The 12,698-nt window shown below is 34.7% G+C and overlaps 1 protein-coding gene across 2 annotated transcripts in view; it reads right to left on the bottom strand.

Moving 5' to 3' along the window:
* The window catches only part of LOC111000738 (serine/threonine-protein kinase 10-A), a 47,906-nt gene that overhangs the window by 23,276 nt on the left and 11,932 nt on the right, over window positions 1–12,698 (bottom strand). For both annotated transcript variants that reach the window (XM_045633672.1, XM_045633671.1), the window contains exons 2-10: window positions 11,899–12,001; window positions 10,806–10,931; window positions 9,342–9,515; window positions 8,590–8,788; window positions 7,651–7,781; window positions 6,119–6,298; window positions 5,092–5,235; window positions 1,182–1,263; window positions 357–514 (exon numbers count right to left, since the gene is read on the bottom strand). In XM_045633672.1, coding sequence (XP_045489628.1) covers window positions 357–514; window positions 1,182–1,263; window positions 5,092–5,235; window positions 6,119–6,298; window positions 7,651–7,781; window positions 8,590–8,788; window positions 9,342–9,515; window positions 10,806–10,931; window positions 11,899–11,925 — 1,221 coding nt within the window. In that variant the 5' untranslated portion in view covers window positions 11,926–12,001. The remainder of the gene's footprint in view (window positions 1–356; window positions 515–1,181; window positions 1,264–5,091; window positions 5,236–6,118; window positions 6,299–7,650; window positions 7,782–8,589; window positions 8,789–9,341; window positions 9,516–10,805; window positions 10,932–11,898; window positions 12,002–12,698) is intronic.

The following is a 12,698-nucleotide window of genomic DNA, read 5'->3' as shown; positions in this document are numbered from 1 at the left end:
TATTTGATAATCAATATAAACCAAATAAAGTAAATAAAACCGTACAAATAATATTAAAATATCCATTTCTAAAACATATCAAAAAGCTTTTTAATTAATATTTCGTGATGAAAAAGGACGTAATTATCACACGCCGTAAAACCACTTAATAAGATGGATACATTCACAAACAAATAAAATCATATGAACTCGAGATGTTCACTCGTATTGAAATAGAAAAATATGCCCGGCCAAAAAGGTTCGTAATCTCTGACACGTCAGAAAATTAAAACTGTCAGAATTCTACGTAATTAAAAGTTAGATTGTAGCAAGTAATTAAAAAATTCTAAATAATTCAAACAAATATTATAACTCACGGGCGGTTTCCTGTCAGCGTGCCGATGATCGATGTCCGCGTCGTCGTGCGGCCTCTTGGCTGGCTGCGAGGGCGGAAGAGGCGCGGGCGAAGCGGCACGAGGGGAGCGGGGCGGGGCCGCGGCGGCTGCGCGGGGGGCGGACGCCTCTTGTTCCGACACTGGAAGTCCATAATGCTCTAAGATCGGGCTTTCTTACGTTTTAAAAGTGTGGCGCTTAACGTCGGAGTCACGATCCAAGAGTAAATAAAAGCATTTATTGCTGTAATTACTTATTAAAAATCCTAATAATTAATCGGTTAGCCGGTTTATTTCAAATTTCTTCTTTCTCTTCTTTCTAGTTTATTTCATTTCTATTTCAAATAAATCTGCTGACTGGAAATGTATGTTCGATATAAACTTCGGAAAATCATAAATTAAAGCAGTCATTAGAGCAATGTATAACTTTTAAAAACTTTCCTAATCTTACATAAAATTATATACAACAAAAAACAATGATACGGAACATATACAAGAAGGTTCAATCATTTACAAAAGGAAAAAATCAATAAAAACAATTGAATATATTGTGTAATACCTAAATTGTGTGTTGTGTGATGATGTGAAAGTGAAGGTGTGTGTGCGTTAAGTATGTTCCGCGGTAACATAAATCAATGTTCGAATAGTTGAACTGAGGTTTTGAATTTAATAAGAATATTCAAATCGTTTAATTGCACAATAGTTATCTTCTCTATTTGCTCCTCTGGCGGCAGGTATACCACAGTTTTACAATATTCACAGTGCTGGCTCTACCAAATTATTTATTAGATAAACATGAAAAACACTCACTCTTTATGTCCGGCGTCTCGCCCGACCGGACAGATGTTGAGTCATCTTCGATCTCCATCTGCATTTGAGAGCTGCGATGTTCCTGCAATCATTTATTCAGGGCTTAAAATCGGTGACAGCATGCGGCATCTCTATTGTGACTGTAGGTTACGTGCACGTGTACGTAGATACGTATCATAATACATATTTACATGCACATGTACGTAGATGCGCATGATAATGCGTACGTAATTCGAGCCCCCACCCGTATTTGATATGCAAATAAAATTTGAAATGCAGTTGGCAGTTTAAAAATCCTTTCTTAACCTATCAGCATGAGTGACCGAATAGACTGGCCCAAAAGTACAAAGTAACAAATGCAGATCAAAAGAGGGAGATTGAGAGGGGCAAATGATAACATAAGGTGGACAAAGTTAAAGGCGGCGTTCTCCCAGACGGGATCCGCATATAAAATTCCGCATATAAATGACGTTGTGGTTTATGACATTTTCTTTTGAATTATTGTATGTAAAGGGAGGATAAAACTTGCTGAGTTTCTTGCCCGTTCTTCTCAAAACAAGACCTCCTGGTAGTCTTGCGAACGGATGGCGTAGTTTTGCTCTTTCGCGAATTTTGTAAACGTTTTTGACATTCATAAGCATGCCTTAGGTCGCATCTGGACTGAATAAATGAATTTTGATTTGATTTGACAATAATGACTTGAATGATTGTATACATATCTTTGTCTAATGCTAAATCCCAACTTTTTTGTGTCCAAAATTCTTATGACATCATAGATATTAAAACACAATTAAAAACTGTAATTACAAATTTAAAAAAATCAAATGACGCCCTTAACTATCAAATTGCTCCCCCGTGGGCCCCACGTTGGGGAACAATGGCCAAATATATATTGATGAGGTTTATCTTAATATCCGTAACCTGATGAAACTATATTTCCTAACTTTTACCTTCAACAAGGGATGAAACTCTCGCGGCTGTAGATCCAAAATGATAGCAAAGTACACAAAAAAAAACATTTAAAAAATTAACTACCTTAAAAATAGATTAGGATTCTACTTCGTAGGTAACTTTATAACCCAATGTTCAGAATTATAAAAAAACTAGCGGATCCGACAGACGTTGTCCTGTCTACACGTCTTTAATTTCAAAATTTCAATTTTTAATAAGCCATTTTGATGAAACATATTATTCAAATGTTATGACAATATCTAACGATCCAGCACATGGTCACACACGATATAACACAATGATAACAAAACTTTTTTTAAATTTCGGGACAGACTAAAATTAAAATTCGAATATTATTTAAAATTTGACACTGCGATGGTAGCGCCGTCTGTCGGATCCAATGTAAAACATTCCAAAATCAACAACAACTAATAAATTGAAAATTAATTAAAAAAACATTGTCCAGCGGACAAAATTGTGAATCTAAACCATTCCCAGATCCCCTTGAACACACACAAAAAATTTCGTCTAAATCGGTCCAGTCGTTTAGGAGTTCAGTCACATACACACGCACACAAGAAATATATATATTAAGATATACTTTGTAATTAATTTTAGCATTAAATTCCTTCCATTCCATCTGTAATATTAGAAGAGTCTGTCTCAATTTCTAGTAGAACCAGAAACGAAAAATAATTCAGACGGCTCAGGCTGGGAATCGAACCCAGATCGTTCTTTACGCGCCAAGAGGTATACAAGTTATTATACAAGACTCGTATCTGTAAAACGAGCTGTTTACATAAATAACCGACTGCGGCGCCATCTGCCGGGCTGTATTGTGAATGTAAACCATCCAGGCCGTCACGCATATACGTAGATTCAAATAGATCCAGTCGTTTCAGAGGAGTTTAGTGACATACACACATACAGTAGAATTATATATATGAATAGACAAAGTTTGATATATATGTGTCAGACATATACCATTCACCAGACACTAAATCTTAAAGATATATTTAAAATCGGCAAGTATATAAATAAACAAAAAATACAAATAAAAAGCTAATTCTAAATACAACACTCAAAGGTATTACAGTCATAAACATAATAATATATATTAAATATATGTGGGTGAATGTGTCGAATACGTATTTTTGAAGTGAAACTTCTTTAGGTGCATGAGGGTGAAGTGTTTATGGATGAAACGTCACGAACTTGTGCAGCGTTTTCAAAAGAAAAGGGAGACAGCGATTGAGAGAGAGTGAGATAGGAAGAGACCGAGAAAAATACACGCTATTGGTTGATGTATCCGTTTAGTAGTTACATATTAGAACTTAAGATGGCAATTGCACGTTTGTAAACAGTGTGAATACAGATATACAAATACATGCAGTGATCAATTACTGGTATATATCTATTGGGGCTTTTACCTTAGTAATAATTAACAAAGAAGTTTCACTTCTGACGTGTACTTTGTACGCACGCACTTTTTTTAAAGTATTCAGTAGCGAGTGTTTTTCTTCCCCGTGCGAGTACCAAAAGCAACGGTTAGAACCTCAATGATTCAGATTTCAATATCTATTTTATGATCATTTGTTAATCTTATATGCAAGTAGGTGATCGCCAGATTCCTCACGATATTTCCCTTCACCGTACGAGCGAATGTTAAATAAAATAAAAAAAATAAAATACGTTTATTTTGGAACATAACAACATCAAGGTATCACTTATTCCACGTCAATCAATCCGAACCTGTTGGCATCCCTACTCATCAGCAAAGAAGACAGACGGTGTTGGCCGAGAGAAAAAGCCGGCGTAAAAAACTCTCGATACTCTTTTTAAAAAAAAGCAAATCATCAAACATTACTACAATATTTAAATCAAATATAGCAAATTAATTAGAAATGCGCACATAGACAGTCTATTGGTACACAACCAGGAATCGAACCTACGACCCTGACTGAGAATAGCTCTATTATCTGCTCTATCCTAGATCATAACAAATGAACTATAACATTCACAAAAAATCTCTAGGTCTATATAATATTCGGTTTTTCATTGTTCCTATTTCTCATATTTGTCTGCCAATTATTGTCAACCAATCAGAACCTAACTATGTTAAAAAGTTCTTTATAACTCTAATCTTAATATCGATTATATATTTTTGTATTTATTAATAATTCCTGTGAGTCATTTAGTACTGATGTATAAGTATTAATGTGTTATTATATACATAAATTCTACAAGAACCTCTTGGCATTTAGGAAATGATTTAACAAGGCCGTATTATGAAACGTTGGAAATGATGCTGTTACCATGGTTACCATATATAAAATGTATTCATGATAACAAAAACGACGCTATGTTTAGTCCACGTTTTATAACATCTATAGTATAAAGATTTAAAAGTTCAATGACAGAATCGAGTACCAAAAGCTCTTGTAAAGATTACGACTGTAAGCCCGTAGACAATTACTTCCAGACCTATTGAAATTACAGCAGAAACACTGAATTTCATTGAAAAACTAAAAATTTATTTGAAATTCCAAGATCTATGTATCTACCCTATCTGGTCCTTCGAGCCGGAGTGACCTCGAAAATAACTACTGTTTGAATATACTGTAATTTACTTTGATCTGAAAGCACTGCCGATACACATACTAACCAACCCTCTGATATTGCTCGCGGTTTAGGCGCGCGCGTCTCTTCCTCTGTCCGTTAGTAAGCGTGCGATTATATATAAGTGCTTGTTAGTTTAAATATGTAATACAATAAAATAATAATTATAAATTGTTAATATACTTTTACACACAATATAAATTTATTTATTAAATAAGAACATTCCAATAAATGTTTTTTCGAATTAAATTTCAAAATTAATATTTTTTTTGCAATTTCTCTATATCATTAAATTTAAATACTTCTTTGTGCCAGAAAGCTTTCTTAAATATAAACTAACCTCGGAATCATCATCCAACAGCTCTTCTTCGACCACCTCAGCTCTGTACTCGAGTAAGAGATCCCTCAGAGATTTCGAGTCGAGATTTCCACTGACGAACTCGTGCTTCAGAAGTTCCGTTGATGTTGGACGCTTTTCTGGGTCCTATGATTTTTTAAACCTCACAATTATTTATATTATACGGAAGAGTCTTTTAGTTATAGATTATTGATATACTGATATATAATATAATATTACTATATATAGTTCTTAAGAGTCCTACTCATAAAACTGATTTCCATTATCTTGTTTCTAGCATTATTAAATAACAACCTTTTTCAAATTAATGTATTCATTAAATATTTTAACTATATATAAAGTTTAAAACTAAATCTAAAATACGAAAAAAATTCCATGTACATTATTATAATAAACAATGCATACTCGCGCACGTAATACTTCCGCTAAATACGTGCACGTACAAATAATCGCAGAACGTGCAACACCAGGTTTTATAGTTGCGTACGAGTACCGATAATGATTCAATAAAAATAAATTCAAAATGTAAACTTTTACATTATGCACATTATGTAAAATAGTTGTCAGAGAACTCGCGAGTACGTTACCGGCCTTTAATTGGCACACTCTTTGAAGGACCCAAAATAGAATTGGTTCTGAAATACATCAGTGGGCAGCTTCAGGTCAAAACAAAATACATACCTTTAAAGAAAAACACCCTTTTAACGGATTGAAGTTATGTATTATTGTATTTTAACTTTTAAATTTAACCGATGTCTCGCGTGCTTTACTGCCTGCGTTAAAAAAACTGTTTTTTTTTCTTTAAATATGTAAAAGCTATGTTAAGAAAAGAACTAAAATACATTTACAATTCGACTTAGGGTCCTTTAAGAAAAGAGCGTACCAATTCTTAAAAGGCCGGCAACGCACTCGCGAGCCCTCTGACATTGAGTGTCCATGGGCGGCGGTATCACTTAACATCAGGTGAGCCTCCTGCCCGTTTGCCCCCTGCTCTATAAAAAAAACATACCTTAACAAGCGCTTTGGATATAAAATCATTGAAATGCTTCGACCACCTCGAAGGCTGTTCAAGTGTCGGAGGATCACTCTTCTGGATCTTCAGCAGCACTCGCATCGGAGTCATCTCGTGATTCGGGGGCTCTATTTGAGCGAACTCGATCAGTGTGATGCCGAGCGACCAAATGTCCACCTAAACACAAATGTCATACGTACACTTATCAACGTATACGTCGACGTACACTTATCAACGTATATGTCGACGTACACTTATTAACGTATATGTCAACGTACACTTATTAACGTATATGTCAACGTACACTTATTAACGTATACGTCGACGTACGTACGTATTAACGTATACGTTGCTGTAAAGTAGTTAAATCAGACTTTCAAAACTATCTCAATTCATTTTTGACCATCTGAGATAGACATCTTAATCCAAATATTGTAAATAGTATGCATAAAGTACGGATTGAGGAATACATTTTGATATTGACCAAAATCTGCCTATAAGTGATTTTAGTTTGGTAATTGTGTGTGATATATGAAAGTTCCACTTTAAATATGTATCTATTCTAAAAACCAGATATTTTCCCATTATTTGTTTGTGATTTCAACGTCTTGAACTAATAACAAATGAATCATCTTAAAGTCATAAGCATAGTGCCTAAGCATCGTCTTAAACGTTTAACTATCTGTCTGACAGAAAGCCAGCGTGTTGATTAATAATGTGAAACAAGACGGTGGTCACGAAAACTAATTACTTGTAGAGTCTTTCTTTTGGAGATTTTTGTTTCAAATTCAGGAATTCAGTCTCACGTTGAAGACACTAAGACCAACTGCTCTATTGTCAAGTCTTAAGTAAAAGAGTGGGGGAGAGTTTATTGCCAGTTCTTCTCTTCCGTTCTACGCCCTCGATTTGAGAACTGGCAGTAAATGTAAAATTATTAATTATTTCTTTTCTTTTTGTTTATAAGTGTTCATTAGGGGGCGTCCATAAATTACGTGAGATGTTTAGGGGGGGGGGGGGGGGGGGAGTCAAATCCCATGCATTTTTTTCTGATTGAAACAAAAAAATATAATATTTTGGTCCATTTAATCCAGATTGTACATGCTTAAGATGTAATCTTAAGCGTAATCGTAATACGATTAAGATCACTAGTCGTAAATAAAAGCACGAAGCAAATTTGTTTTTTTCTTTTTACAATAACAATCCAATGCGTTTACGTAAGAAACTCACTTTTTGAAAAATCTTACGTGAGATTGGGTGATGGGGGAGGGGGTTGAATAAAATCTCACGACATCTCACCAGGGAGGAGGCAGGGGCAGAAAATTAAAAAAAAAAACACCTCACGTAATTTATGGACGCCCCCTTATGTTACCTATATGAATAAATGATTTTTGTTTGTTGTTTGTTTGTTGCTGCCCACAACACAGGGAATCCTAATGTGGGGGCCAGTGCCCTTTATAGAAACATTCATGTAATATATTGTGTCTAATAAAATTCTTTCTTCTTTCTTTCTTGTTAGCCAAATGAATCACCTTAAAGTCATAGGGATGGTCCCTAAACGTCTCGCAGAGGACGACTTCAGGCGCCATCCAATAAGGTGTTCCGATGAACGTATCGTGCTTCTGCAGTGTCGACTTGTTCTTCGCTGACACACCGAAGTCCGCTGCAAAAAATATTAATAATAATAATCAATGGCACAAAACATCTATAGGCCTCAGATTTCTGTATCTGTGTCATGAACATATTTAAATCTAATAGGCAAGTAGGTGATCAGCCTCCAGTGCCTGACACGTCGTCGACTTTTTGGGTCTAAGACATGTCGGTTTCCTCACGATGTTTTCCTTCACCGTTCGAGCAAATGTTAAATGCGCACATAGAAATAAAGTACATTGGTGCACAGCCGGGGATCGAACCTACGACCTCCGGTATGAGAGTCGCACGCTGAAGCCACTAGGCCAACACTGCAAAAAATATTACTTATGACAATTCAAATATACTCTGATTTTTAATTCCGTAGAGTTCTGGCTTCAAAAGTGTTGCTACTAAAGTTCTCACCACGAACAATATATCGAATTAACTTTTATTCCTTTATTTAATTCTTTAGCTGGTATCACTACCTATTAATTCCAGTTTATATAAAGCTTTTTTTTTTTTAATTATCTATAATTGTGCTTTTTTTACTGTTTGTGTAAAACGTGACGTCATTATCACTTGCCAAAACGCACTTAATAAAATGGATAGATTCACTAACAAATAAAATGTATGATCAGTTTCATATTTAAATTGAAAAATTTGCCCGGCCAAAAAGGGCTGTAATCTCTGACACGTCAGAAAATGATATCTGTCAGAATTCTACGGAATTAAAAATAAGTGTCATTATTCCCAAAACCAGTTAAATCACTATCAAACCCAAAAAAAATAGTAATTCTTAAGCACGAAACAGTCATCAACAAGGAAATGAGCATACGAACCCAATTTAACACCACCAGTCATCGTGGCCAGGACATTTCCAGCCTTCAGATCCCGATGGATGACCTTCATGGAGTGCAGAAACTCCAATCCTTTACACATCTCGCGACAGACGTAGGCAATCTGCGATTCGTTGAGCCCCTTCTCCAATTCCGCCATCACCGAGTCGAGGGCGCCACCGTCGCAGTATTCGAGGAGCATCTGCGAAAATAATTACTTATTGTTAATTTATTATATAAATATTTTAAGCTTGCGAGCCTTCTGGCAGTGCGAGTGTCCATGGGCGGCGGCATCACTTATCACTTATACAAAGTACACATGTCAGAAGTTACACTTCTTTGTAAATTAATTATTACTAAGGCAAAACCGCAAATAGATGATCATACAAACTGTATACGTGCTAATAATAACATAAATAAAATAATATAAAAAATATCTGCGTTTACTGCACAAGTTATGCGATAGAATTTCCACCAAAAGTTCTTATAATTTATCGATCTCCTTTCTCACTTTCTCTCAATCAGTCTTAATCGCTCTCTACCTTTTCGACAAAAACGCTGCACATCTTCGTGACGTTGCGTAAAAAAATACCCTCATGCGCCTAAAGAAATTTCACTTCAAAAAACTAAAATGTTGACTATATCTAACTTGAGGGAGTCGATTTTTGTGATATTGCGCGTGCCCATCATAAAAATTACTTTATTTTATATTTACTCTCAACGTTTTCCCTCCAAAATTATAACTTCACACTTACCCATAGCTTATTGTCAATGAAGTACGCTTCATGCAGTTCCACGACATTCGGGTGTCTGCATTCAGTCAAAATGTCAATCTCCACTGTAAAGTCTGCCAAATCGTCCTCATTGTCCAACACACACATTTTGGCAGCGGCCAATTGGGCTGTAGTTTTATGCTGGGCTTTGTACACCTGGAAATTATTATTATTATTAAAAGCACTTGTACATTCGCAAGAAGCATCCTTAACGTAAAGGACCAGAATATAAAAATACTGTTAGAGTGATGTGAAAAATAATCGATTTTTTTAATACATTGATAAGAGCCGATACTTTGAAGATGCATTTATGTATTTTTATAAAACATAGAAAGAATAATAAAACCAGTTAATTTTACAACTCAAGTTATAATTAAAACGTAAATAAATTTATTTTGTAGCACAAGGTTAAACACAATAAAAAAGACATCATAAATACTGCAATGTGCTACAGAAAAGGCATCTATCAAAATTAACCTAAAATCTATCGAAATATTCGGGTAATATCGATTTTGATTATTCTAAAACTTTAATTTGTGTTTATAATTTCTATTGTTTCTTTTAATTAATAAAACCATAATAAATAAAATATTTAAAAATAAGTCTTTATTCATTTAAGGTATTATTTAGATATGAATTCAAAAAAATTTAAAAATAAATTAATAAATATTATATATAAGTATAATAATATATAATTCTTTTATCAGTGGGCTTTTCTAAGAGTTATATTTATTTTAATATTGTTTTTGATTTTTTTAACTAACATTCTCAACATTTAATAAAATTTTCTTAAGACAGTCTTGTATGGGCGAGTTTCCAAATAGCAGAGAAACAGCCATATCAAGTCCATTGGTTCACAGCCGGGGATCGAACCTACGATCGTCGATGGGAGTCGCTGAAGCCGGTAGCCCTCGTCACAGAAGACTCACCTGATGATAAGCGATGCTTCAATTCCCTGATACAAACCTACGACTTTTAGGGTCTAAGCAAAGCCGAATTCCTCACTATGTTTTCCTTCGTACAAGTGAGGATTAATTGGGCACATAGGCAGTGCTTTGGAACAGCCGGGGTTCGAACTTACGACCTCAGGTACGAGAGTCGCACGAAGAAGTCACTAGGCCAACACTGCTCATTCGGTGCTAATTAAAAACTATGGTTATCTTATTGTTTATTAAATTAAATAAATTTCTATTTAGGGCCTGTTTCACAATGTATGGATAAAGTGCCAAATAGCTATGCAACACATAAATTATTCGAAAGATAAAAGTTCCAAATAAGATACTTCGAATTTCATGACGTATAGCGCTATCTGACAGTCGTGAAACGCATAACTACTATTTATCATACCAATCAGTAACAAATAGCTTATTTGGAACTTATCCGGACATTGTGAAACAGGCCCTTAATATTCTATTTAATTATTTAATTTATAATTTAATCTCATACCTTTCCAAAGGCGCCATCGCCCAACTCCCCAATCATGTCCCAATGTTCATTTGGATCGCTATTATCCCTAATGTTGCTGAAAACTTTTTTCTTTTTCGCGTCATTTCCACCGCCGAGGTGTAGCACCTGAAATATATATATTAGATTTAATAATATGCCTTCAATTATACAGATTAGTCTAGGACAAAAGTAAATCCCTTTGCATCCCTTGTAATTTATATATATTGTGTTGTTTGTATTTCTTTAGCAACGAAGTGTAAATAAATAAATAATAAATAAATCTATCTTAACCTAACATAAAATTACAGATAAACGGACATAGCATTTATTACTAACAAAATACACACACACACAGAAACACAAAATAATACCGGATACCTAACAACAACAACCTAACAATATAATATAGATAATTGTTCGCGCTACTAAAATCGGGCTGACTCAATTGTCATATTTAGTAAAGTTCTTAGTTATTGTAAGTAATAATTTAATTCAAGTTATTTAAATATATTTTGTTTTTTTATTTGGGATTCACGACTGGACCTCAATTAGTGCGTTAACAGTGTGAATAAATATATACAAATACATGGAGTGATCATATACTGGTACATGATCATCTATTGGGGCTTTTACCTTAGTAATAATTAATTTACAAAGAAGTTACACTTCTGACATGTGCAATTTGTACGCACGCACTTTTTCATAGCAGGCAAACGCTTATCTGCTGTTAAGTGACAGCAGGCTTGCATTTTGGTTTGCGTTACCGGCCTTTTAAGTAAAAATACTAAAATCTATGTATATACAGTGCTATAATACAGAAAGTCAGCAGGCAGGAGGCTCTATGAATCTTAAGCGATACCAACCATGGACTCTCACAGCCAGATAATTAATACACTCTTTGAAGGACACTAAGTGGAATTGGTTCGTAAATACTTACACACGGTGGTTGTAAAAAAAGTTCAGTTGTGGTACAACGAACGTCTTAGTCCAATCTCACTCTTCTACTTAGAAACCTGATTAATCTTACTCTTCTGCTTAGAAACCTAAGTTAGTAGTATTACTATTAATTAGTAGTTCTGTGGAAATGTGGTACCTTCTTAAGATTATTGAAGAACGACATGTCTGCGTACGCGCCGTGACCGACGCGCTAGCGTCTCACCCGCCTTGATACATTATGCTACCACCGCTGCTTGCGTCTGAAAAAAATTAAAAATATAATGAGTGCCTGTTGTAACACTAATACATTATTATAAGTATACTAGCGACCCGCCCCGGCTTCGCACGGGTGCAATGCTGATACTGAATACACTATAGAAAATCTGTGAACGTTGTATATAAAAATGTGGGTTATCCATAAGACATAGACATATACCATCACGGACTTTTCTGTAGACCTTTTCAATGTGTACAATACTTAGTACTTTAATTTGATAAAACTCGTAGGGTTCAGCCTGCGTTTGCAATGTAAGCGGAAAAAATGTAATTATTTACGACATCACATTAGAAACCTCAAAAATAACAGTATATTTCTCCACTATTTAATGGATTTTATTATACATATAAACCTGCCTCTTGAAACACTCTATCTATAAAACCGCATCAAAATCCGTTGCGTAGTTTCAAAGATTTAAGCATACAAAGGGACATAGGGACAGAGAAAGCGACTTTGTTTTATAATATGTAGTGATTATTACTAGCTGTCACCGCGAACAAAGTTTCGCCTTAATACTTAATATGATATTAGTTACATCCGAACCAAATAATTAATCCACAATTGAAAACAATCTGAGATCAGACCGTGACAGTCGATCGATCGCCTATCTGCATCCCAATAACTAAACCCTACAAAGACAAATATAATTAAAATATACATGTCTATGTTTAAAAAATATA

The sequence above is a fragment of the Pieris rapae genome, chromosome 24 (genome assembly GCF_905147795.1).
Source record: "Pieris rapae chromosome 24, ilPieRapa1.1, whole genome shotgun sequence".
Taxonomy (NCBI): domain Eukaryota; kingdom Metazoa; phylum Arthropoda; class Insecta; order Lepidoptera; family Pieridae; genus Pieris; species Pieris rapae.
Note: the sequence above shows the minus strand (reverse complement) of the source record. Positions and strands in the feature narration are given on the sequence as shown.